Genomic DNA, 27,340 nt, shown 5'->3' on the forward strand with positions numbered 1-27,340 from the left:
TAGGCACCTCTGAAAGTTGTGCCCAGGCACCTCTGAAAACGTGCCTTGACAGTCTTAGTCCACAGCAAGGGCGAGGTGGCGTTGATCATTAGCCTATCTATTTCCCCTGCTCAGATAGGTTCCGGGAAGCCCTCAGCAATCTACCTCAGCCGCACCGTGTCCCGGTGCTGACCACGTCTAGGGAAGGCGCAATCTTCCATCTCCCAGTTCAGCCTTGGGGTTTTCTGCTGAGACCAGAAGCAGAAGGTGCTAGCTGTGGTGGCAGTTATGCACGTGTGTGCTGGCAAACCCAACAGAGTCCTACCCACTCGTTTCACACAGTCCTTTAATTTTCTACCAAGAAGGCAGTGGACATTCCAAGTGACATCAACCAATACCCCCCCCAACACAAACAGCTCAGCAGGCTCCACCCCATGTTGGTGAGAGCTCAATATCCGAGTAAAAACAAAATCTGGAAGAGCAACATCTACTATTGGCATGGATGATTTGTGCTTAGTCACCCTGTACATGCCTTAGACAATCATTTGTTAAAACTACAGACACGCTGGGAACTTGTAAAAACATTGTCATACGATTTCTCTCCTCCCCTGACCCAGCCTGGAGTGGTATTGGCAGACCAATCTGTGCCGTATTCACACACTGAATAACAACATCTCCATTAAAAAAAAAAATGCACTGGAAGGAGACCACTGTCCATACACAGAGACAGGAATTCGGTGAGGACTTTGTTAAAAAGATAAAGGGTTTCAGAAGTGCACGAGGAAAGGAAAGTTGAGGATCGGTAAACGGGATGTGTTTTAAAAGAGATGGCATTTCCTAAAGCGCAAGCTGTGATTTTAAAAACCACAGTGGGAGAAGGGGAGCATTAATAAAAACAGACTGTGCCTTGGAGGACGGAAAACCTGGATTTAGGATTTGTGCAGTAAAATGTGTCCGTATGTCCATGCTAACTCCTTCGGGAGTTGTTCTGCCTGGATGGCTAGGTTGATACACTCGCCCACTTACCTACCCTCAGTACCAAACTGTCCACAGAGCCATGATTTCGTCAAGCGGCCATCCAAGCTCATTCACATCCCAAATCCAGAGGGACAACGAGCTGCTATGGCCCTGGAAAAGGAGCAAAACATCCAAGACACATCCCCACCCCAAGGAGAAGAAAGAAAGACTTTGCCAAGTTATCGTCCCCCATCCACCATCTGAAGCATAGAAAAGCAGGAGCCCCCTTGAAGGCCTCATGAAACAGATGATAAATCTGTCACACATCCAAGGTGCTTCCACGCAAACGCTCCTGGAGTCTTCAGAACGTTGGGGATATTCCCCCACCCCAGCCGCACAGTGAAAAATCCGCTTAGTAAAACAGAAAATCAGAAGTCAGGAACAATTTGTAAAGTTCTGCAGAAGGGGCATGAGGATGAGACTGGAAGTCAGGGTGTGACCTGGTAGCACATTCCTGGAAATCTTGAAAGAAGAACTAAGGCAGCTGGCATCTGAATTCCATGGAGCGAGATTTCCTGCACGTTAATTGTTCAAGTGAGAATTTGTTTTCCTTAGGCCTCTATCTCCCTCTACAGGCACTTGGTGGTACTTCCGTTACTGTTCAAAACAAAAGCAAACAGGTTACGATCTAGGACCTTCCTGTCTTCCTAAGCCCATCCTCGTGCCTCTCATTGTACCAAGCCTCCTGTGGACCAGAAGCACATGGGCTGCTGTGCACAGAGCGAAGTCCTGCAGCAGTGGCAGTATTTTCCATCATGGACTTGCCATTATTGGCTAGGCCAGCATGCTGAATTGTACTTCAGAGCTGGTGCCGCATGTGCTCCAGCATGGACCAATCCCTTCTTTCCATGGGTCCCCTCATAGCTCACTACCACAGCTAGGCCAGCCTGGAAGGGCTGTGACCAAACTCTTTCTTTACCCAGGCAGCATGACCTGCAAGGGGCGTTGTCATCAGCAACTTCCAACCACATCCCCCTGACATCCCACTGCTGTCACTGGCATGCAGCAGCAAGGGCCAGAAGCTGCCAGATTTTCTGCATAACGATTTTTCTGCACTTCCTCTTCCTATCATACAGCGAGCCCACTGCTTATTTTTAGGCAGCACTCAGCTGCAGGGAAGGGAACTAAAACCCCACTTCCACTGACTTCCTATGGGTTTGTTTCCATTTCCCTGGCCTTACCTACACTAGTGTTTTATGGTATAATAAATTTCCCATTGGTGCATCTTCCTGAGGGGGAGCACGAATGTAGACAGCAGCCAGGGTTTATCACTGTCATTTAGACTCACCCTGACCAGGACTACAGCTTCCACTGAGCTGCAGATATCTTAGTGCAGAGGTGGCCAACCTGTGGCTCTGGAGCCACATGTGGCTCTTCAGAAGTTAATATGTGGCTCCTTGTAGAGGCCCCGACTCCGGGGATGGAGCTACAGGCACCAACTTTCCAATGTGCCAGGAGGTGCTCACTACTCAACCCCTGGCTCTGCCACAGGTCCTGCCCCCACTCCACCCCTTCCCACTTCATCCACTGAGCCTGCCATACTCTCACTCTTCCCCTCCAGAGCCTCCTGCACACTCCGAAACAGCTGATTGGGAACTGCGGGGAGGAAGGGGGAAGTGCTGATTGGCAGGGCTGCTGGTGCACGCTGAGAGCGGGGTGGGCGGAGCTGATGGGGGGGCGCTGCTGGTGTATTACTGTGGCTCTTTGGCAATGTACATTGGTAAATTCTGGCTCCTTCTCAGGCTCAGGCTGGCCACCCCTGTCTTAGTGCAACCCACTGGGCTGTGTTCCAGGTCCCCTCTGTGCTAATCCACAGAGGACATGAGTTGTTACAGCCACTAACTGCACAGCCTTGACTCTTTAGCTCAAGCTGTACGGGCACCTGCTTTCAGCTCTAGAGGTCCCTAGTGCAATCCCGGGTGCGTCAGCCAACATGGTGCCTGTCACGTTAGCTAGCCAGAGCAGGAAAATACAGCCTGTTTCTCTCAGAACTGTAAGAGTGGAAGGGACCTGGATAGGTCATCCAGCCCTGTCCCCTGCGCCGAGGCAAGACTAAGTATTATGTGGACCACCCCGACACAAGTTTTTCCAACTTCCAATGCCAGAGATTCCACAACCTCCCTAAGTAATTTGTTCCAGTGTTTAACTACCCTGACAGTTAGGAAGTTTCTCCTAAGGTCTAAACTAAATTTCCCTTGCTGCAACTTAAGCTCATTGCTTCCTGTTCTGTCCTCACTGGATAAGGAGAACAATTTATCACCCTCCTCCCTTGCCTAGGGAGGTTGTACAATCTCCATCTCTGGAGATATTTAAGAGTAGGTTAGATAAATGTCTATCAGGGATGGTCTAGACAGTATTTGGTTCTGCCATGAGGGCAGAGGACTGGACTCGATGACCTCTCGAGGTCCCTTCCAGTCCTAGAATCTATGAATAAACGTTTTATGTACTTGAAGACTTATGTCTCGTGCCCTCCCCTCCCCGCCGCCTTCTCTTCTCCAGACTAACCGAACCCAGTTTTTTTCAATCCTTCTTTGGAGTTATATGGAAACAGGAATTGAGAGAGAAGGTGGTTTTGCTGCATTTAAAAAGATATTTTAGTGACTATCAGAATTCTTATTTCCTCTTCTGTAAGTAGCTTCAAAAGATTCAAATGAAGCAAGGTTTTAATTTCAGTTTTATGCCTAGTCTCTCCCCCTCTATAAGAAACGAAACTGCAGCTGCCATTAATCAAGTCACATGCGGTGCTCACTGCTGGCAACCTGATGTTTAGGTGCTGGGCTGGTTACTTGCTTGTTATCAAGGTAATACACACTTCTGTTTGGAGGCCAGAGCTCTAAGGATCTGCCTACGCTGCAATCAGAGATGTGACTGCAGCAGGTGCAGACTTACCTGAGCCAGCTTGGATCCAGGGCTAGCGCAACCCATTAGGTGACCGAGGTGGTCACCTAGGGCACTAACATTTGGGAGGTGGTGGCCACCCCGGTCGTCGTCGGTATTTCGTGGGCGGGACCGTCCGCCTCCTAGGGCACCAAAAAAGCTGGCGGCACTCCTGCTTGGATCTAGTTAGCTTGAATAACACTAGCAGTGAAGTCATGGCATCCAGAGCTAGCTGCTTGATCGTCACCTTGCCCGGGACCCTGGGTATGTACTCTGGCACCTGGCCCATGCCACTCTTGTTATTCCAGCTAGCTAGATCAAAGCTATTGCGGGTAAGTCTGGACATGCTGCAGCCATACCTCCCAGGGGCTGTGCATACGTACACTAAGAGTAGAGTTACCACCTGGCTGGGCCGTTTTTTTTATGGATTTGCCAGTTGCCAAAAAAATAACGTAATCTGCCCCGTTTTCTTTTTACGTGGGTCTAAACATTTGCATCTTAATCATCATCGCCACCACATTCCCCTGGGATATCGAACGTTCAAAGTTTCTGTACCCAGCTGAAGCTGCCGCAGTGTTCCCACTTCTGCAGTTTAGCAACAACAGATGAAAACTGTTGAAAATACAGCAGCTGTCTGCCCACCACCATGCAAATGCACTGCGCGGGTGTGGGAGAAGGTTTGAGTTACATGAGAACACGGATGATGTTACCTATATGCGTTGTCTCTCTAGATATTATAAGTAGACGTTGAAGGGGCGGGGGTTGCAAAGTTGACTTGTGGTTGGGGTGGGCTTGCCTTGGGGGGTGCTGGTTTTTTTGCATTTCAAAGGTGGTAACCCTATCTAAAAGTCGTCTGCTCATAACACTTATATGAACGCACCTTTCATATGCTTTACTAATATTAACCGAGTCAGCCTCTCAACACCCTGATGAGATAGCAAGAAAGACTAAGCTCTTTGGAGCACGGCCTTTGCCTTCCTATATGTCTATGCAGTATGTTGCATAACAGCATCTTGCTCCCAAGAGGGAAGCTGAGCAGTTACTGGGATACAGAATAATACCCTCGCCAATCTCCCACATGCACTTCCTTTAAAGACTTTACGCAAAGCCACACCCTAATTCATTATCCCAGCCAGGATTAGACCTTGGGTGTTCGCTAGATCATTTGACTGCCATATGCTCAGGACTAATATTAGTTACACTAATGAGAGCTGCCTCTGAACAGCTGTGTGCATGGAGCAATGGGAGTTGGGCTGGTGCCCTCTGCCACCCCCTCCCCCACCCCAGACAGCTCATGTGTCGCTAATTTTCTGCAAAAGCTGCTTATGCAAATAGTTTTCTTTTTTTAAACAAGTGTGGCTAGGAAGCAAAAGCCTGCTCTGGTTTTTCAAGCCTTGCGTTTGTATAAGGAGCGAACGAGGAACAAATGGGTGGCAGGAGCTCACCCAAAGATATGTCGTGTCTCTCCCTCGTGCGTAACACTCAGTTTTCACCAAGCTCTATGCACACCCAGCTGCTCACAGTGACTCTAAAAAGACTGCTGCCTTTTTCAAGTTCACCCCTCTGTACGAATGGTGGTGGGAGTGTACCCTGAAGGGCCAGTACAGTCAGGGAGCTCTGCAAGGCTTGCAGCTGTTTTTGCAGAGACTACAGTGCGTGGTCCGCTGCCTGGATCTGAGCAGATTAAACATGGCACCATGGGACCTGTTGTCTTTATGGGCTGCAGCTCCATATTAAAGTCAGACGGCTTTGCCAGAATCTGCTCCATCCAACACTGTGTGATATTCGGACTCCTACCCACACAGCTCTCAGATGGGCAATGTCTCAGCACCCTCTCAGCTCTGCATTATGTTCCTGCCGGGCTATGCCTCAAAATGGAAATAGACTCTTAACATAGCCAAGCAGTATGAGAGAGGATGGTCCAGGGATTAGGACACTAATTTATGACCCAGGACACCAGGGCTCAAGTCCTTACTCTGTCACATAGTCTTGAGTGACCTTACAATAAAGTGTGTACGATACTTAGTTACTACGGAAATGGGGGCCATATATGTACCATGAATTGGCAGGCAGTGGCAATAACCACAGAGCCCTATCTAAATTTGGCTGTATATGTTGTCAATTGATATATGGGCACCACCGACTGCCTCTGTGCCTTGTTTCCCCATTTTCCACACTTCCCTGTCTGACAGAAGCCGTATGTGAATCAATTCACTGACGCCTGTAAAACACCCAGAGATGAACAGTTATCCTGCAGGAGTGCTGCAGAACCAGCTGCAGTGGAATTCTCTTCTCTTGCTCTAGCAGCTGAATTCCTCTCTCTTAATAAAGCTCGCTCTTGTTTTCCTCCTCTGCCTCCATGCTGCCTATGGCAATTACCCCGACTACAGGAACGTGGCTGCACTAGGGTGACCAGATGTCCCGATTTTTGGGTCTTTTTCTTACATAGGTTCCTATTACCCCCCACCTCTGTCCCCATTTCACATTTGCTGTCCGGTCACCCTAGGCTGCGTACAGTCAGGACTCACTGTTAAACCTTTACCAAGAATGATGGAATCTCACACTCAGACGCGGAGATTCAAGACTCATGTGCTTGTGATTTCGGCATTCATCTGTCCAGCCTCTGTGTTCTTGGGGGGTTTGGCGCGCTGGTAACCCCTCTCTAGGCTCTGCGAAGGCTGATGCAAGCCTCCATAGTGACCACAGCAAAGGGAAGAGAGCAGCCGGTTCCGGATCGCACGGGTGCAGAGGACAAACATGATGCAGTTGGCACCTCCCTGAAACGTGTTCCCAATTCCCTGCAAGGGCAGGAAGAGAAAATTAGCTCCAAGCAGTTCCAGGAGGTGTCTCTCCCCTACCCCAGACGCAATCAGATGCTGAACTAGGCCAAGACAGTCACTAAACGGCAGAGCAGGGGGTTTCAGCCTTGAGAGGACAAGGGTCTGGGACATCATCCCTGCACCAGAAAGAAAACCAAGCCCCTGAGCATCAGGAAAGGCGGACAACTCATCTGTGTTTAGAAGGGAACATCCTCCACAGTCACTGTCCTGCTTTGGGAGGGCAAAGACAGCTGTGATCTGGCCCCAGCCTAAGAGAGGCCAGGACATAGGGGTATGGAGAAATGGTGGGGAAGAGTTAGAAAACAGAGGGAGAGAAAAAGACACCGGGGAGGAGAGACCCAGGAAAGGGCAGAGCAGGGAGAGAAAAGAGAAACACAGTTGAGACAGTAAAGTAAACAAGGACATTTAATAGAAGAGCGAGAGCTGGTCAGAGACACCCAGACATGCAAGATGAATAAAGAGATGAGAGAGAAAAAAAGGTGTGTGGGGGGGGGGAGGATAAAAAGAGTCCAGAGATAGGAAAACTAAGGCCCTTCTATGTCACAAGACTCTTGCTTTACAGAACGTGCCATATCTGTGTATTAATGGAGGGTTGGCTCGAACAACAACAACAACAAAATCTGTAAACCAAGCCCACAATAGCCTGGCTTTGGAACTCCCTGAAGCAGAGGAGCAGCCGCCACAGACAATATCTCAGATCCTCTTTCTGTTTGAAACGTGGCCAGAGAGGTGTGAGCGCCTCGTGCCAGCCCCTTGAACGCTAGACACTGGCACCCAGGAGGAGAAGTTCAGCTCTCTTGCGTTGGAACCAACAGTCCCATTCCAGGAGAGACATTCACTGAGTTCCTTGCCTACGATATGGATCTCCCTCTGCATCTTTAGCAGCTGGGACGGGGGAAAAACTCTTTTTGGCTGCAGTTTGCCCCTCTGGCCACTAGATGCTGCTGAAACTGCTGCTCCTGGGCAGGGTATTTTTTGATGCAGCAGCATTTGATTTTTAATCACTATTGATTTTCCTCCCTCAGTTCACAGAGCTGGGCCATTGCAACAGGTCTTCCCAGGCATTAGCGCCAATCAGGAGTGGGCGCTTTGTGAATTATAAATAGATTAGCAAAAATACCTACCAAGAAGCTGCTCCACCAGAGCAATAAAAAAAAAGGCTTTGCTGATCCATAGAAATGTTGAGATACATTTTCCAGAATTATGCAAGTCTTGAATATTACATGAGAGGAAGAAAATATTGATCAGGGCAGCACTGCCCAAAGTTGTGAGAGCTGAGCTCCCCACCTTTCAGGAAAATCAATCATGCCCATTCCCTGCAACTCTGCTGTCTTGCTTGAAAGCTACCAGCCTTAATGCATTCATTTTCTAAGCCCCACCCATCCATGGGGACATTGTCCTCACTTTGAGAAACACTGGAATAGTCTGGGTACATCTTCAGAATATGACCCTTCCTCGCCTTTCTTCCCTGCTTTGATGAGCAGTGGAATAGTTAACCATTTTGAGATTTAAAGTATATCATCCTGGCCATCTGAACAGAATGGGGCAGCCCACATCGCTGAGCTACTGTTTCAGACTCTCTTCAAACACAGGCAGACACCTGCTGCATTTGTTATATCTGGGTCACATTTTGAAGGAAGTTTTTAAAAAAGGAAAGCAGGGATACATCCGTGCCCCCTGACTAGCTCTCTCAGAAGGATCACACCCCCACTTTAGGAAATGCTGGTTTAGGATAATGAGTCATACCCAGGTCTATTTCAGAGAAAGAAATGGACATCTGTCCCCCAGCCCAGGTGCCTTTGTAAAACGCATTGGGAGAATCACACAGTAACTTTTTCTTTGTACACTCTCGTGCTCGTAGAAAATTTTACAGTTTGCGCACAGCATTCAGTGAGAACAGGAGAAAATCCTCAGTTGGAGTAGTGTGTCTAATTCTGGGCCCCACACTTTGGGAAAGATCTGTACAAATTGGAGAGCCTCCAGAGGAAAGCAACAACCCAAAACAATAAAAGGTTTAGAAAACCTGATCTATTAGGAAAGGCTAAAAAAACTGAGAAGGATTAGTGCTGAGAAAAGGGGGCAGAGGAGGGATATGATAACAGTGTTTGAATATGTTAAAGGCTGCTATAAAGAAGACTGTGACCAATTGTTCTCAGTGCCCGCTGAAGGTAGGACAAGTAGTAATGAGCTTAATCAGTAGCCAGGGAGATTTAGGTTAGATATTAGGAAAAACATTCTAACTGTAAGCGTAGGAAACCTGTTCCAAAGCTTAACAAGGGAGCTTGCGGAATCCCCATTGTTGGAGGTTTTTAAAGACAGGCTGGACACAAACCTGCCAGGGATGGTCTAGGTTTCTTTGGTTCTGCCAAAGAGCAAGGGGGCTGAACTTAATGATTTCTCGAGGTCCCATCCCAGCCCTACATTTCACTGATTCTATGATCTTGTACCCCTATAGAAATGGCTGGGGCTTTACTGATGGCCCTTGGAGGGGGGTCTAACTCCCAGCTGCCCTGTGAGGTGTGTGTGCGAGCATGACATCTTTGCTGGTGGCATGCACGCACAAATCATGCAGGCCGTCTTCTGAGTCCCTGCACAATTACATCTAGTCCCGAAAATGGCAGGGACCAAGAACTGCATGTGTCAGACGTCTGCAAGGCCGTCACTTGTCAGTGCCCCCCATCTCCCATATGGACCTGTCTGGTGAGTGCAGTGACCGGCAGGTACTTACGTGCAGGACCACCAGGACTGGATTTTGCACGGCAGGGGAGCTGCAGAGGGTCAGGATGAATCGGATAGTGCTCCAGATGCGGAGGAAGATGAAGATGAGAGGGATGAGGATCAATTTCTTATCTGCTATGGAAGTCCTGGGCTGAAAGGCAGGAGCCCTGGCTAGTATGGGGCGATATTCAGAGAGCGCCGCATGCTTCGGGGAAAGAAAAAATGAAAGACTCTGAAGTTCCAACACTAGGTTATTGAAAATGCTCAGGCTGGTGACTTCTTGCCAAAGCCAATTAACCCTGTCCAGGTTGGACTCCAGCCCAGCTACCTATCTGTTCTTTGGAACACAGATTTTGGGCCAAATTCTGCCCATTAACATAAGCAACCCTGGGTGAAACCTAGAGGGCCACCCAGATGTAAAGGAGGGCAGAATGGGACACCTCGACTTTTTCAGTGTTCTACGTGAGCACCACATACCCCTAGGTTGCTAAATAACTAAGAACAATCACAGCTATAGCAACGTAAACATCAGTAATGCTTTACAAAATAGGTTTGCTGGTTGTTGAGAAATGTGGGTTCCAAGCCTGGCTCTGCCACCGAGTTTCTGCAAGGCCTTTGGCGAGTCATTTAATCTGTACGTGCCTGTGAAATAGGAGTAATCTCAGCCTGCTTTTATAAAACCAAGATCCACAGACAAAAAACAACTATAAAGGGCAAAGTATTAATTATGATTGCCTCTGTGGTCTCCAAAGTACTAACGGTCTATTCAGAGCCTTACATAACCACACCAGTGTAATAACCAAGCGCCTACATGTGTGAGCCAGGGAAGGATTATCCCCATTTTACAAAGGGGGAAATCAAGAGAGTAAGGGCCAGATTCTCAGCTGGCAAAATGAGCAGAGAGCCTCTGAACTGACACCTCTCAAAACCCAACACGGGTGTCCTGCTGAAAACTCCTCCTCCGTCTCACATGTGTTGCAGAGCATATAAAATCTTATACCCTTCCCTTCCCCCAACCCACATTCCTCCTGCAGCCCTGCTAGCAAAAGGTCATTGCCCCAGAAGAGCTCGGTGCAATCACACACACACACCTCACAGGGCAGCTGGGAGTTAGACCTCCTCCAAGGGCCATCAGTAAAGCCCCAGCCATTTCTATAGGGGTACAAGACTCTCTTGGGAAAGAATACAACCTGCCAGCATTCTGCATTCCTCTCCTAACACAGCTGCTCTCACGCTCACGAGAAAGCACGTGTCACAAACCCACGCTGGCTCCAAAACCAGCACTGGTTAAATAAGCTGCCGCAGCAGGGAGGGAAGGTTATTTATTGTCGTTCCTGGAAATGGCAGACTCCCCCCACCCCTCACCCTGGGGCTGGAGGAGAGCTGTGAGGCTGCAGTCCTAGGGCTACCAGGCTCAGGACAGCTCCAAGCTACAGAGGAAAGCTCAGGAGAAGGGAGAAAAGCTGCAGTCCAGACGGCCCAACGTGCTGCTGCCTCCAGACCTCGGAAACCAGTTACAAGAATCGGCTTTTACAACCACTTGCGTTCAGCTCCCTTCCTGCAAAGAAATCAGAGCCCAGGGCACGTGAGGGAGAGGACAGTGCCTGCAAGTCTTTGGCACAGAGCAGACGGGTGGGGAAGGGGGCAGATTGGGTTTCCAGACAGTCATGCCGGCATCTTTGAAAGAACACAGAGTCCTGTCTAGTTCAGAGATGGGAGACAGGTGATAGGCAGCCATGAACCTTCTCGGACTCCTTTTCCCAGATGTCCAGGCACTGAGAATATTCTCCAGTGTTTCCAATACAGAGGTGACCAGGTGATGCCCGGTCTCATGGCAGGAAAGCCGGCCATCCTTTGGGAGATGGCAAGCCAGGTTTCCTGATTAGAGGCGGGTGGGAGAAACATCCCAACTTCTGGATGTCTAGCCTAACCAATCCCTTAGCTGTCTGCTTTCTCTAATTATCACCCTGGCAAACAGATGTGACTGCACTGGCGGCCAGGGAAAGACGACATTTTTAGAATTGGCTTTTTTAAAATCCGTAATTTAGGGGGAAACAATAAGCATCTGTCCTCTGGAGGTCCCTGTGTCCTGCCACTGTGGCATAGTTTAGGTTTATATTTCCACATTGTTCAAGTTCTAACCTGGCCCTCCAAATTCTTATGCTAACCAGGGGTTTCATTGTTATTTGCTGTATAGATTGAAAGATCTCTGGGACAGGAGATGAATTTTTTATTAGGTGTATGTATCCAGCACCTAGCACAGAGCAGCCACTCAAGATCCCACAGCATTTTTTGCCAGGCTAAGGATGTTTGACACCCCCACTCTCCCGAGCGGCCAAATTCAGGCCTAGTGTAGGTGGATCAATGCCACTAAAGTTGCCTTCAATTACACCAGGCCTGGATTTTCCCCCCCCAATGTCCTACTCCAATATTTACATTCTACCTTTCCACGTCCCCTCCCGTCACAGTTTTTAATTGGGTGCCATGTTCATCTCATGCTAAGTCACTGGGTAGTGGTGCTGTGCACTGTTGCTCCCCAGAGGTGGCTGCATTTCAGGGATGGGCGAAGCCGTTCCAATCTATGTAGCTGATATTATGCCTTGAGAGCCTTAGTGATATGAAAATACCATCATAAGTCATCCTTATTTAAAGCAAAAGCTACCAGGGTACCAACCGCTCTATTGATGTGCTTCTTGATGAGGATGTAAAGGACTGGTAGGATCACATACGCCAGCAGCTCCCACAATTTCCCTGTCAACAGCATCCACAGGACCTGATCTGCCGCTTCCAGGTTGACCCAGCACCAGCCCACAGAGACGTTTGACGCATCATAGCCAATCTTCTTCAGAACGACAGCAGCCACTGTGATAGCAAGTGGGACTCCCCAGCTGAGAAGAGAGAATGGGAGGGGGAAGAGGACATAGTTCAGTTCACCGTCACCACGCAGTGAAGAGCAGGGGAACAGGTCACAGACAGTAAGCAAACCCTCAGCGCTGAGGACACTGAAGTGTCCTGGGATAATCAGCTGGTGACTCCAGCACCCAGACAGCAGGGAAATCCAATCAGCACATTTGGGAACTCCATGGCACTACAAGGGACTGTGCACGCCAACAACCTTCCCAGGTTAATTCCATCTCATGACCTGCACAACAGCTGGAGATGTCCCAATTAATCTATCCTAGGAGCTGGAATCTTTCTACCCTGGAAGTCAAGTGAAAGAGACACAATGACATTTCATCCCCCTGCTTCCTCTTCCACTTCCTTATTTCCCCCCACATCACACTGCAGCAGAGGGTTTTTTAAACAACAGGATAACATGGCTTGCTCAGTTCCAGAGAGTACGGATGCAGCAATGATAACATGCTGACACTTCCTCCTCATTAGAGACAATCACTGAGGTGACCTACCAGTTCACTCAGTCTAAAGCGCAGCAGATCCTTGATCTGAAGGAAGGAAAAACCAAACATTGAGGAAAAAAATAAGAGTAGGAAGAGAGAGGGGGACAATTAAGTCCTCCAAAGGGAACTATATGGGATGGTGGATCAGTTCTACTGATTTCTCTCCTGCATTTATTAGGCCCGCAGCACTGTAGTATTTAGGAAACTTTCATGCAACTTTAATAGAGCACAGTACTTTGACACAACAGGGGAGGGACGCACTCCTTCCTACCACTGACTAGTTAGGTTCACCCCTCTTTTCTCACAAAATTTAGCTAAACCATTGAGCTTTCTCATCAACCATTCTTGTGGCGGGATTTGTGTGACTGGAGAGGAGCTAAGAAAGCTCTGCAGGAATAACTGATCCAGCAAGAAGCCCATGCATCACAAAAGCCCTATTGTGAACTGTTTTATATCTGAACAGAATACAGTCCTGTTCAAAGGCAGGATCAGTCACTATCAATGCCATCACAATGTAGACTCATCTGTGCCTGACAGTCCATGCTGTGAAACCATCTTTCAGGGTCTCTGATCTCAAGTTCCGAATGCACAAGTGAAAACAGGAGTTTTGCCTACATGACAAGTACAGGATCAGGCTCCAGCTAAGTGACTTGGACAGATACTCCTTTCTCCCAGGTTCTCTCAGCTGGCAGGATACCACAACTTTCCCGCTGAGGAGAGGATGATAGAAAGAAAAGCCACAGGTGACAGATTCTAGACATGTTGCTTACTGACCTACAGGAAGGTACTATGGAGATGCACATGGCACAAGAATCCTCTCCACAGTTTCATGGATTTAAACAAACAGTAGGTCTAATCACGTTGCCTTGAATCTTGTGCAATCATTTCCACCAGTATAAGATGCTACCAAAACAAAATCTAAATCTTGCATTTAGATGTCTAATAGAAGTGCTGTTTGGTTAAATAAAGGCATTAAACATCCTACTTCTTTGGGCAACTACTTTGGAAAACTGGACACATGGTAGCTACTTTGGGAAGGGAGCAGAGAGTTGTTTTTGGACGGAGCAGAATGTATAAGTGTCTTTTTAGGGAAAAGCATTGGTGGCAAATACAAGAATTTATGAGAGAGCAGAGATGAGCCTGATGTACGTAGTTTGGACCCAGAGAGAGACTTGCCAAAGTTTCAGGGTGTTCAGAGTCAGTGTTTTGTTTCAGGACCATCTCTAGTAGATAACTGCAGCCGAAAACAGAAGGGAAATTAAGTCATGGGACAGCTTGGGCAGCTCACAAAAATCCATAAGTGAGAACCACAAGAATTCACAGACTTAAGCACAAAATATTCTCCCCTGACCCCAACTCCCACCCAGTATCTTATAGTGCAGAGGACAAGCCCAGCCCCTGATCCAACTAGCAGTGAATCTCTCCATTGCTACAATGCCAGCCCATATTTACTTGGAAACAAAATCAGCCCCTTCCATATTATTCCACCCTGCCAGGCCTGTGGAGGTGGCAATAGGCACGATCTTCAAGAGGTGAAAAAAGTAGCCGAACAGTGACAAAAGCCCAGACTAAACACCCGTCTGGGTGCCAAGAAAACAAGGCAAATGTCCTATTTCCTTATTCATTTTCCTAGGTTCTTAATCCTCCTTGCAGCTGATCCTGAGCAGCTACACTCAGTAAAGGATACATGGGAGGACAGTGCTCTTGAAATCAATTCCAGATCCCTTGTTCTTCCTAACCAGCCACTCTACATTTTTCCCAAGTATACAGCTGTAGGCAGGTTGGGGGCGAGGGGAGGGATAACTATCACACGTAATTAATACCGAGAAAGCAAACAGTGCCCGCAACGTATAGAGTTTTCTATGGTGCTTATCACAGTAGTAGCCAAGTGCTTGACAAATATTAATGTATTTATCTTCACTGCCCCCATGTGTTGCCCATTTTACAGATGGGAAACTGAAGCACAGGGAGATTAAGTGATTTGCCTAAGGTTACAGAGGGTCTGTGGCAGAGCTGGAAACTGAATCCAGATCTCCTCAGTCTCAAGCCCAGGGACTTAACCGCAAAACCACCCACATTTTCAGCTCCCAGGTTTATCATCAACCAATCACGGTATGGTGTGCTTGGAGCTGGGCTTTAAGCTCAGCTCATGATCTCCCGTAAAAATCAAAATGAGAACTTGCCACAGTTGGCGAGATCTCTCTGAGTTCAAGGATGATGGTCTTCCATAAAGTGACAGCCATTTATTGATGGTGGATCCGCAGATCTTGTCACAGTTGGGGCAGACATTTCCCAAGGGCAGGGGCAGATCTGGATGGAAGGTGCCGGAATGTGATTTCTTTGAACATGGAGACACTATTGCACACCAGTGTCCACATGGTGCTTGGAAGGAGGAGGATCATAATCCAATGGCAAGGAAACCAACATGATTGGAGACCTTCATTCTACTGCAACCTTCAGCCACCTTCACAGCCGTTGAGAGAAATGGTCTCTTCATCTGCCTGTTCTGATGATGAGGACTCGGGGGAGCGGTAGGGGGAGGAGAGGAGATCACTGTTCATCTGGACTGCCTTGGGTGACTCTGGCAGGAGTGCAAGACCCCTGAGGAACTGCTCTCAACGTCTTGGGAACACTCAAGCCGCTCCACCACACCAAGGTCGCCATCCACTGGGGCAGAACAATGCAAACAGCAGAAGCAAATAAGTAGACCTCAGATGTTTCAGAAAGAGATTGGTATGGCTACACCTGAAATTTCAAAGTGCTGCCGCGGCAGCGCTTTGCAGTGCGAGTGTGGTCGGAGCGGCAGCGCTGTGCTGCACATAAACCACATCCTCTACGGGTGTAGCTTGCAACAGCGCTGTATCTTGCAGCGCTCAGGGGGGTGTTTTTTCACACCCCTGAGGGCGAAAGTTGCAGCGCTGTAAAGTGCCAGTGTAGCCATACCCTCATCAGGCAGCTGTAAGCATTAATAGAGCTGGCGCAATCCAGCCCTTTGAAAATACTTCTGCAGAAAGATGTTTCACATGCTATTGCTCATGGAGGAGTCCCCCAATGCACTGGCTTTTCAGAAGTATTCAGACAACTGCTGAGTGTTTGTGAAAATATCTGTTGAATCTCAGAAGCTTCATACATCTTGGCGTGAATGATCACTTGCCTGAAAATTACTGCCAGAGCATGTGTTATTTGCAATTTTATCATCCTCCAATTTTATAATATTTACTCATCCAGTCAGGAAGCAAAAAATTCATACCATAGCAATGTGGAGATGGCCAATCATACTCCATGAATATGGAGAGGGAACAGTTCACAAATCACCCCAGAGGCTGAAGAGTTGTTTATTCAAAGCAGTCAGCAAATATTTCTACAGATATCAGGATTAATTTGTAAACAGGAAAAATAAAAAATAAAATTCCTAATTGTTATTCACAGCTAATAACTACCACAGCTATGACTGCAAATGGGGTTTGCGATTTTTCCACTCTATTGACCTTCCCGGCTATTCAACAGTAAATGAATGACGGAGGTCAGAGCAAGACAGGTGCCTACTGGTGTGAAAGCAGAAAACTGGGAAGCACTGGCAGTTCCTAAGCCTGGAATATTATGGTTTGGGGCACTAAGCTATGTTCTGAATTGGACCTTGCAGTAATGGGTGCTGGAGGTGCAAGGGCACTCCCTGCCTTGAAGGGGTTTTCATCATATACAAGGTTTACAGTTCTCAAACCCCTGCCCCCCCACACTATAAAATTGTTCTAGCCCCCCCGTTTTCAGGGGCTGCTACAGCCATGCCCGTCCATGCCAGGATTAGCTCCCAACCCCATGCAGCTCACAGAGGCACGCATTCTGGAACTGTTTATTCCTAGGCTACAGGGGCAGTCCTTAGCACATATATTTGAAGTTATTTCGCTGTTGGCCACAGGACACACCCAAGATGCATACCAACAGCACAGTAACAAAGGGAGCAGAGGACACGAGGACCCAGGAATTACTGAATTTTATTCCTGGTTTGGGTTACTCCCTCTCTCCTCCTCCTCCGCCCCTCAGGGAAACAGTCTCTTAGGCCCCAGTCTTCAGAAGAGCTGAGCATCCAAAGATGGGGTGCCTGGCATTTCTGAAAATAAAGTATTTAATTTCTATATTCCTTAGTTGCCCCCTCCATAAAATGGGGATAGCTGGACTTCCCTACCTCACAGGGGCTGAGAGGATTCATTTATTTGTAAAGCACTCGGCAGTGTTTCCTAGTGGTTAGATCAATAGACTAGAACCCAGGGGACCTTGGTTCTATTTTCAGCTCTGCCACTGGCCTGCTGAGAGACTCTGGGCAAGTCACGTCCCCTCTGTGCCTCAGTGTCCCCATCTGTAAAATGGAGACAATGATACTGACCTCCTCAGTAAAGTGCTTTGAGATGTACTGATGGAAAGCACTGTTGCAAGTTGTGCTGTTTTATTGGGATTCACAAAAGGCTGTTACACATCTGGTCATGTGAAGTGCAAACACCTGACTGGTACTGCCTTAGCGTGTAAATACTCGGACATGTATGCAGCCACGGATGGTACTCTACCTGATAACAGAAGGTGATGCTCTGACAAAGCAGACACAGTTAGACCTAGAGTAATTAGCCCAGGAGAACTGTCCCCGGCTATTACTAGCTCCTGTTGTTATTAGATAACTGCTAATATTAATACACACTAGAGTGCTGCTTATGGCTTCAGGGCTCCTGCCACACCTTATGAATGATGAGTTTGGGGTACAAGAAGCTCCCATCTCGGCTTTCCATTTCAGTTTCCTCACACTCTCCTCCTCCCCGCCCCCACCCCCAAAAAGTGCCTGGGGTCAGGCTGTTTAATTGTCACCTTTTGATATATTCCATGCAGCAGTTTATATTCCTACAAGCCCGGGGAGGATTTGCAGTATGCTGTCTGTGCAAGTCGGGCAGCGACCCATTCAAGTGGTAGGATTTATGCTTCCACAAAACCAGAAGTGTTTTTTGTTTTTGTTTTTTGAGCAGAAATTTGCATCCTTAAAAAAGGAGGCTGGGCTTCTGGAAATATGAGCCATGAGCTGTCTATGGTTTTATCCAGAGATGCACCTTAACCAGTACCCAAAGCGAAACCTTTCCCCTAAACTAAGAGGTTGCGTCCTCACATCCTTGAACTTGAACTGGCAGGATCTGCACCCAAATCTTGCAGCTCATGGCCAGCTTTCGGTTCACAGCATTCCAGGCAATCACCCAACAGGGCTGCCTGACCTGGTGGTAGGTCCATAGGCTGTTGAAGTTCAAGAGTGTGTGTGTATACAAATACACGGTTTTAGGTTATGTAAGTGGGGGAGGCCAATACGTAGAGTTTGCTTCATGGGTCTCTTCAGGAGACCTTAAAAGTCAAGGTTCTCTCTGCTCTCCATGGGCACTGAAGACTACACAGCACTTTTTAATAAAATCAGTCATTTGCCCTGGTATCTTTGGCCCTCACCTCTATCTATACAACATGCTGTGTGCAATCGCTGGCAGGCTGCTGCCCCCCATCTCAGAGGTGGCTGCATTTCAGTTGGACTGCATGTATGCCATCATGCAGTCCAACTTTTCTTTGGGAAGAAAAAAAATATGTCTATTCTACATTTCTCTTATCTTCACGGGCCACTCTATAAACTTTCTATTCCTACCAGCGTTGGTAGCTAGCAATAGCTGGGGACAACTAGGAGGTCTCCTGGTCTAGTTACTCTAGATTTAGGAGTGTATCTAGTTTGGGTGTCCTCAGAGCATCATTGCCTTCTGTCACCAGGACGAGCACCCCTCACGGATATGTGACGACGGATTTACACGCTACAGCACTACTGTTCATGTGTCTCCACTGAACTTGATCTGACCCATAAGAGCCTTTTGTGAGCGACAGCTTCTGACATGTTAGCAGCAGCACTAAAGAGTTTATGGACAATCTCACCTTCATGAAAACAATTTGTCATTAGTACTTGGCGCAATAAGTTTAAGGGCCATTTCACTGAAACTTCCGATGGGTAATACAATAGTAGTTTACATTTACACAGCCCTGTATTTGAAAAGATCCCGAAGTGCGCTGCAGACATGTATGATACATAGACATACACACATGTTCTCTCTCTAACTGCTTAGCTCCCCCATGAAATGCAGCCCCTTTTGGGTAGACAGCAGAAGCTGTTTAATAGCTCACAACCATACTACTCAATTTAGGATAGGAAGCAAAGAAAACTGTCCAGTTGAGATTCTACAGGCTATTCAGAGAACCAGAACATAATTAACTAACTTAGAATTTTGTGGCCAGGATACTGGGATGTTACACACATTGCAAATGTTTAAACAGACTCAGAATTAACTCCATCATCTTGAGGCCCAGCACAACAAAACTGAAAGTGTAGGATGGAGCTCCCCAGATTGGCTGTTAAAATGGAGCATGTGTTACTACTCAGTCAATAACCAAGAAACCAGTCTGGCAGGTTTCATCTAAAGCAACAATCCTACTTCCTTAAGAGAAAAAATACATACAGGGTAAACCAGCCAGCACACATTCAGCCATCACAGGGGCATGTCAATTAAAAAAAAAGTCTCTGATTGATTAAACTGAATGTCAAAATGAGAAATGCAACTCCTTTGTCCACCATAAGACACAGGCAACCACAGGATAGCGTTTGTCTTTTTAAAAATATCAACCCCTTTTACGGGGAATTTAACTATGATCAACCCCACTGCTGCCATGCACTCTCTACAGCAGAGGTAGGCAAAGTAGGCCTGCAGGCCACATCCAGCCCGTAGGGCCATCCTGCCCGGTCCCTGAGCTCCCGGCCAGCCCCGGCCCCTCCCAGGCTGTCCCCGCTCCCCTGCAGCCTCAGCACGCTCTGCCAGGAGCCTGGCGGTGTGGCTCAGGGGTAGATTTACAAGTGAACACAGGGTGCCCTGGCACAGGCCCCCCAACAACAGGGGGACCCAGGGCCAGGCACTCGGGCAGCTCAGCACTGGCCCACTCCCCATGGCGGGAGGAGGGGCTGCACTGTGGGGGCAGGGGAGCAGGCAGGTGGTGTGCGTGTGAGCAGCCATGCAGCTGGCTGGAGAGAAGCGGTGCTTTGAAGGGGAAACTGCTGCTTCTCTCTGGCTGCGCAGCTGCCCCAGATCCTCCTGAGTCCTCTGCCCATGTTCGCAGGGCCACATTCCAAAAGGGGCTGGGGGTGTGTGGATGGGAGTGGGTTCCCAGGGGGGCGGTTAGGGGAAGGGGCTCCTGATAGGGGCGGTCAGGGGACGGGGCGGGGTGTTGGATAGGGGGTGGGGTCCTGAGGGCCAGTTAGGGGCAGGGTGTCCCAGGAGGGGGCGGTCAGGGACAGGGAGCAGGGGATTGGATGGAGTGGGATTCCAGGGGCGGTTAGGGGCAGTGGATCCTGGGATGGGGCGGTTAGGGGACAAGGAGCAGGGTGGGAGTTGGATGGGTCGGGAGTTCTGAGGAGGGCAGTCAGGGGGTGAGAAGTGGGAGGGGCAGATAGGGAGCAGGCTGTTTGGGGGGGCAGAGCCTTCCTTACCCATCCCTAGGAACCCTAACCATAGAGAGGGAAGCCCTACACATAGGAACCCTAACCCTAGCTCCAAGAGCCCTACGCATAGGAACCCTAACCCTAGCTCCAAGAGCCCTAGGCATAGGAACCCTAACCCTAGGGTGGGGTGCTCTACCTATAGGAACCCTAACACTAGCTCCAAGTGCCCTACGCATAGAAACGCTAACCCTAGGGCAGGAAGCCCTAAGTGTAGGAACCTTAACCCTAGCTCCAAATGCCCAACCCTTAGGAACCCTAACCCTAGGCGGGAAGCCCTACCCATAGGAACCCTAACCCTAGCTGCAAGTACCCTACCATCAGCAACCCTAACCCTAGCTCCAAGTGCCCTACCCATAGGAACCCTGACCCTAGCTCCAAATGCCCTACCCATAGGAACCCTAGCGCTAGATCCAAGTGCCCTAGCCATAGGAACCCTAACCCAGGGTGGGGTGCCCTATGCTTAGGAACCCTAACCCTAGGGTGGGAAGCCCTACCCATAGGAACCCTAACCCTAGGGCAGGGCGCCCTACCCATGGGATCCCTAACCCTACCTCCAAGTGCCCTACCCATAGGAACCTGAACCCAAGGGCAGAGGCCTTACCCATAGAAACGCTAACCCAAACTCCCAGTTCCCTACACTTAGCAACCCTATCCAGATAGGGCGGGAAGTCCAACTCATAGGATCTCTAACCCTAGATCCCAGTGCCCTACACTTAGCCACCCTAACCTTAGGGCGGGAAGCCCTACCCATAGGATCCCTAACCCTAGGGCAGGATGCCCTACCCATAGGAAACCTAAACCTAGCTTCAAGTGCCCTACCCATAGGAACCGTAACCCTAGCTTCAAGTGCGCTACCCATAGGAACCCTAACCATAGCTGCAAGTGCCCTATCCATAGGAACCGTAACCCTAGCTCCCAGTGCCCTACCCATCGGAACCCTAACCCTAGGGCGGGAAGCTCTCTCCATGGGAACCCTAAGCCGAGCTCCAAGTGCCCTACCCCCTCCATACCGTTTTGCAACCCCGATGTGGCCCTCGGGCCAAAAAGTTTACCCACTCCTGCTCTACAGCCACCTATGCCCATACGGAGTCTCACTGAAATTAATGGTTTCAGAGTAGCATCCATGTTAGTTCTCCTGTTCTTTTTTAAATTAATGGGAATATGCACATGTGTGGTTCACTGCAAGATCTGTTGGTGGGTTATCATAATGATTCCTAAACTCTTATCTAATCTACCATTAACCCCTTTTCATGTGTCAAGGATCCTAATGATTTTATCTTAATCTTTAACCACTAACCAGATCATCTTCTCCTTTATACAGCTCCCTCTGTCCCTCCTTTCAATTTACTTGTCACCACGTGCCCCAGAATCTGTTAATGACATTTGTGGATATTCCACATTCGACCTGTTCTGTTGGATAAGGGATTATACAAAAGACAATTCAGCCTGGGCAATAGGACTTTGGAGCCTTGAAAAATAACCAGCCAGACAGCATCCTTCCCAAGATGCACTTTTATGGCCAAGTTCTCAAACCACAATAAAGAAAACAAAGGAGGGAGGGGAAAGAGGAGAACAGGGTATTATGATGCTGATAGGTGGGGCAGGGAACAAGTCCCCACTGGTGCAGCTGCTGCACTGGTTTCTCTCTGACTTATTGCAAATTTTTAAGGTTGGTAAAAATATTTCATAGACTCTGCCTGGCAGTGGGTTGGCAGAGTCATCTAGGAATCATAGACTCACAGAACTGGAAGGCACCTCGAGAGGTCATAGTCCAGTCCCCTGCACTCAAGGCAGGACTAAGTATTATCTAGACCATCTCAGGCAGGTGTTTGTCCAACCTGCTCTTCAAAATCCCCAATGACGGAGATTCCACAACCTCCTTAGGCAATTTATTCCAGTGCTTAACCACTCTGACAGGAAGTTTTTTTAGGGTGATTAGATGTCCTGATTTTACAGGGACAGTCCCTATTTTTGGGTCTTTTGCTTATATAGGCTCCTATTACTCCACACCCTCTGTCCTGATTTTTCACATTTGCTGTCTGGTCACCCTACGTTTTTCCTAATGTCCAACCTAAACCACCCTTGCTGCAATTTAAGCCCATTGCTTCTTGTCCTATCCTCAGAGGTTAAAGAGAATAATTTTTCTCCCTCCTCCTTGATAACAGTTTTCAAGTACATAAAAGGTTATTACATGTCCCCTCTCAGTCTTCTCTTCAGACTAAACAAATCGAAGTAGAGCAGAAGAATGACTTCTCGTGTCCTGCTTACAATACTCCTGCTAATACATCCCAGAATGATGTTTGCTTTTTTGGCAACAGCGTTACATTGTTGACTCATATTTAGCTTCTGAGCCACTGTGACCCCCAGATCCCTTTCCGCAGTACTCCATCCTAGGCAGTCATTTCCCATTTTGTATCCATGCAACTGATTATGAAGCAGAATCCAATAATGGGACTTGGATGTCAATGATCTGCCTTGTCCTTTGAACACAGCAAAGTTTGAGCTGAATGATACCCAGACATCTTGCTGACGCTTATTAGGACAGAGAGAACATGGTGATCAATTTTGACTATATGGAGTGTGAAAATAAAACCCAGCAAGGTTCACGCGGGGGGGAAAGAGAGTTCAGCTTCTGAATCCTCTCTCCCAGAATCTAGTGGTGGCAAGGGATGTCTTGAATTCTTAGCAGGCTGCACAAACAACTAATCCATCCTTACAATTCCCCTCCCCTGCAGCCTTGTTAAACTGGGAAGTATTACACAGATGGAGAAACTGAGGCACAGACCATGGTCCTACAAATCACTGATAAGGGAAAAGAACAAATGGACCAGATTCCGCAGAGACTCATTCAGTCTTATCAAGTTTGATGGGGTACAAGTGGGTGTAGAATTTGGCCTCATGGATCTTGGCTCCCATTCCTGTTCCCTAACCACCAGGCCTACCCTTCTCGCTAGCAGTCCCCCTCTCTATAATTTCCATAGCCCCACCTCACCATCTTCTAGTTATCTGAAGACAAAATGAAAGAACCTCACAGCCCTGTAACATACAATAGCAAAGACCATGGAAGTCACACATTGTACTCTCTGAGCTATCAAGCTGCTGTTGCAAGCTCTCTAACTTCTACTCAGCTAATGCTGCCCTAGCTCTTTTAATTATCATCTGAGTGTAAGAATCCAATTTTCTTCTCTACTTAACACTTAGACTTGCTTGATGTTTTCTCTGGCCTATCTTTTAGATCGGCACAACAGTGTACTTCAATCATCTCCAAAATAATGCTGTTTGTACATACGAGACGATTCAAGCATTTAAAAAAGACCCCAAAATCCACTATTTGGCTTGCCTTGGAGGGTTTTTTTAAATGATATCCTTTCCCATGTAATTGATTATAACAACCTGGCAGCCCAGAGCATCAAAGAATCACTGTCAGGCTGAGCTTGGAGGTGGCACATGATTACACAAGCTCGGATTGCATAAAGAAGGCTTTTATTAAACATGATGTGGAAAATCAGCTAGCTAAATAGTAAACAGGCAGGCGCAAGTTAAACCGTGAGCTATTTTGTCTTGCTTTTCTTCAGCTATGCCAAACAGCCTTCAGACTGCTTTTCTAGCCACCTCCTCACTTTCAAACTGCATTCTCACTACAAAAACAACAAGGAGTCCAGTGGAACCTTATATTAATGCCTGGATCTGTAATTTTCACTCCATGCATCTGAAGAAGTGGTTTTTTACCCACGAAAGCTTATGCCCAAATAAATCTGTTAGTCTTTAAGGTGCCACCGGGCTCTTTGTTTTTTTGTGTGGATACAGACTAACAGGGCTACCCCCTGATACTATTCTCCCTCTACGGTTACTGAATTACTGGTGCAGAGTGAGTATGGGGAGGGGGGAGACCAAGGAGCTGGGTAAACACCTTCTAAATGAGGGACTTTGTCACTGAAGCAGAGGCACTAAATACAGCCTCCATGCTTTGAGTATGTGCGGTATTCTAGTGGGACACTCTCGGAGAGAAAGTCAGAACTATGAGCCAGGATTCCTGGGTTCTTTCCTTGTCTCTGCCAGAGATCCACTGTGTGACCGTGAGCAAGTCATTTCATCTCGCCATGCCGCAGTTTCCGCATCTGGGTTTAACAAGAACTACCTCCCAAGGGCATTGATACACTTGATTTGTTAATGACCGCAAAGCCCTGGCTTGAAAGGGGCAAAAGAAGGGCAAAGTAGCCTCAGGAGAGACCAGGTTGCTTCTCCATCAGCTCCCCACCAATCTTGGCAGCAGTGGGGAAGTTCCAACACATAACAGCCATCCCTACCAACCAACCAAGACCGGTAGGACTCCCATCTACTGGCTCTCAGTGGCGCTTCTTGGCTGAAGTGGGAGCCCTGGATGAGGGTAACACCAGCTGAGTGGCCAGAACTCACTCACCTCATGCCATGGAAGAAGCAGAGCAGGCCAGTGCCCGTTGGCGCGCCCCTCACAATGGTGATGTACAGGTAGAAGGCAATGGCCGTGGTCCAGAAGAAGGAGCTGGTGTTGGAGAAGGTGGATAGGGCACCCTGCAGCACGCAGTCCCACGAGGTCGAGTCGAAGTCCTGCAGCACCCCGTAGAAGTAGGATGCAGCCGAAAGGAGGTCGGCCAGGGACAGGTAGAGCAGGAGCTGCCGGGGACGGGTCCGCAGCTCGGGCCAAAGGGCATGGGTGAAGACCAGGAGGCTGGAGCCCAGGAAGGAGAGGGCACAGGAGAGCAGCACGATGACCCGCTCAGAGGGGTACACCTCCGTTGGGGGCATGGTCCCCATCAGCATGGTGGAGCGGGGCATGGGGGTGGGTGGGGAGAGAAGGGGAAGGGGATGTGTGTGTTTGGGGGTGAAGGATCTGGGGGAGGGAAAGAAGGAAGGAAGGAAGGTCAGCAGAAGGGGAATGAAAGGCTGGAGGGAGAGCCCAGGAGAAGGGGGCCCGGCCCAGGGGGAGGCAGCTGAGGAAGAAATGAGAGAAGAGCGAGCGGAGGAAGTTGAGCAGGGGGCGGCAAAGCAAGAGCCGCCAGCGGGCTGCAGAGCGAAGCGGCTCCCTGCGCCAGGCCGGCCGGGAGGCGGCGACCGCGGGAAGAAAGTTCTGCCGGGCTCCCAGCGCCGAGATTCGGCCCGGCCCCCGCCGCGCAGCGCATCATGTGAGCCGGGCGCCGGCTGCCCGGGGCCGCTGCATGTCTCAGCCCTGCCCGGGCCACGCGTGTCTGCGCCGCCCCTGGGTCCCCACTCTGCTCCAGCGCCGGCCCTAATCCTTCTCCCGTCGCCGCCCCCCGCCCCAATGCTCCGCCCCGGGATCCTTTTAGCTGGCATTGGCAGCCACCCCTGGGGAGGAAGCCGCACCGCTCCCTAAGCCTGCCCCGCGCTGCGGGTTGTGAAAACAATTCACCGCCCTCCGAGCGCTGTCGTATTTAAGCCGACCTAGCCCGCAGTGTGGACGTGGCATTAGGGGCAACAGAAGAGATTGGTCCATAAAGCTAGTTGCTGCCGACATCTAGAGGAGGTTGATTACCTCCATCAATGGGAAATCCCTTCTCTGTATGTAGGCGTATCTACACTATGGCCCTACAGAAGCCTATGCTACAGTCTCTCCTACCCACAGACAGTGGCCTGAGTGCACAGTGAGCAGCTACACCAGTATGGGATGGCAGGTGAAACCAGTTTACCCCATGGCAAGGGGAAGGCTAAGCTAGGCAGAATCATGGACTTGCTTGGAAGCCGCCATGTGGAGGATAATGTGCAAAAAGTCCCGTGAGATCTTGAATCCATATAGTCCAACAGTGGTCTGGACCTTGGTTTTATGTCTCATTCCAAAAGAGGGTAACTTCCATTCTTGTGTTCCTATCATACAAGGACCTGCAGCCACAAGAATTCAGTGCAATCTGGGCTTGTGCCAGCAGCTCAGCTCTGCCCTATCACCTAGAGTTGATGGGGAAGCCTTTATTAGGGTACTTATTTTTGCAGAGTGATATCATGAGCTAGGATCTTGGGGAAAGCCATATCTTTCAGCGCTGTTATGTGTGTATGGATAACTCGGTAACCATTTAACTCTTGCAGTGTTTGGTTTTCTACCCCAGGGATTGAAATTGCAGGAGTATATGGCTAAATCATAAACAAGGAAGGGAAAAAATATGATTTCAGACTATTCGTGACTGCACTAATCTTCCAGAAATGAATGGAAATATGTTTCTGCTCTGTGCTGAGCTACAGGGTGGCCATATAATGTAAGAAATTTACCATACCATGTAATTAATGTCCTTTACATTGTTATTGCTAATTTTAAAATGGTTTTTAGAGATGCCATAAATGTGCAAGATCCTTTACCACTAGGGGGAAAACAGACGTCCTACCCCCAAAAGCTTAAAATTCCTGAGCCAACTTCTCTCCTTCCCCCACCCACCCACTGCTGTACTGCCAATTTCAAATTGCATGTGCTTTATAAGTAGTCTTGGAGGATTAGATTTTTGTCAGTAAATGTCAATTTCACCATATACACACAAACCCATGACAAATATTTCCATCAATAATAATCAACATTTACAGATAGACAAAGCAAGCAAAATGCTGTGTGAGAACTTACTAGTGTTTGATTAAAGGATATTTTGATGTGATGTCAATTTGTGCTTTAATGGTTATAGAGCTTTAGGGTTTTGAATTCCAATGTCTACTATCATTTAATAATTATTGTCTCACTTCCCCTCTCCCCCAATTTCCAGCTGTGAAAATGTAAACTGATAAAAAAAATTTAAATGCTTAAAAATGAACATCAAAATTATAAAAAAAAAATTAAATTCAACCAAGCCTAGTTATAACGAGCAACAATGTGATTGCGTGATCTCAAATTCAGCCATGGACCCTGATCCTGCAATCTGAACCATGTGAGCAGACTGCAGGGAGCCCCACTGACTTCAGTGAGACCCTAGATGAGTGTAAAGTCCTGCTCA

The 27,340-nt window shown here is 48.4% G+C and overlaps 1 protein-coding gene across 2 annotated transcripts; it reads right to left on the reverse strand.

Moving 5' to 3' along the window:
* Positions 1 to 326: 326 nt before the first annotated feature.
* On the reverse strand, positions 327 to 25,608 carry GPR157 (G protein-coupled receptor 157). Of its 2 annotated transcripts, none has more exons than XM_032775497.2 (5): positions 24,799 to 25,608; positions 12,106 to 12,319; positions 9,442 to 9,636; positions 6,436 to 6,671; positions 327 to 1,593 (listed from the first exon to the last, which is right to left on the reverse strand). In XM_032775497.2, exons 1-4 carry the CDS (start codon positions 25,191 to 25,193, stop codon positions 6,459 to 6,461), a joined length of 1,017 nt encoding a protein of 338 aa, XP_032631388.1. In that variant the 5' UTR covers positions 25,194 to 25,608; the 3' UTR covers positions 327 to 1,593; positions 6,436 to 6,458. The 2 variants fall into 2 exon arrangements, with proteins under 2 accessions (XP_032631388.1, XP_032631389.1); XM_032775498.2 differs by having other exon boundaries at positions 6,416 to 6,671.
* Positions 25,609 to 27,340: the final 1,732 nt, after the last annotated feature.

Source organism: Chelonoidis abingdonii, chromosome 23 (genome assembly GCF_003597395.2).
Source record: "Chelonoidis abingdonii isolate Lonesome George chromosome 23, CheloAbing_2.0, whole genome shotgun sequence".
NCBI lineage: Eukaryota > Metazoa > Chordata > Testudines > Testudinidae > Chelonoidis > Chelonoidis abingdonii.

What these genes read in the sequence shown, in the direction of transcription:
- GPR157 (XM_032775497.2), bottom strand. Translation starts at nt 25,193, where the DNA reads ATGCCCCGCTCCACCATGCTGATGGGGACCATGCCCCCAACGGAGGTG. An exon ending in TGCTTCTTCCATGGCATGAG is followed by an intron (nt 12,320 to 24,798) that starts GTGAGTGAGTTC and finishes CTCTCTTCTCAG; the next exon opens with CTGGGGAGTCCCACTTGCTA. An exon ending in AGAAGCACATCAATAGAGCG is followed by an intron (nt 9,637 to 12,105) that starts GTTGGTACCCTG and finishes CTTTCCCCGAAG; the next exon opens with CATGCGGCGCTCTCTGAATA.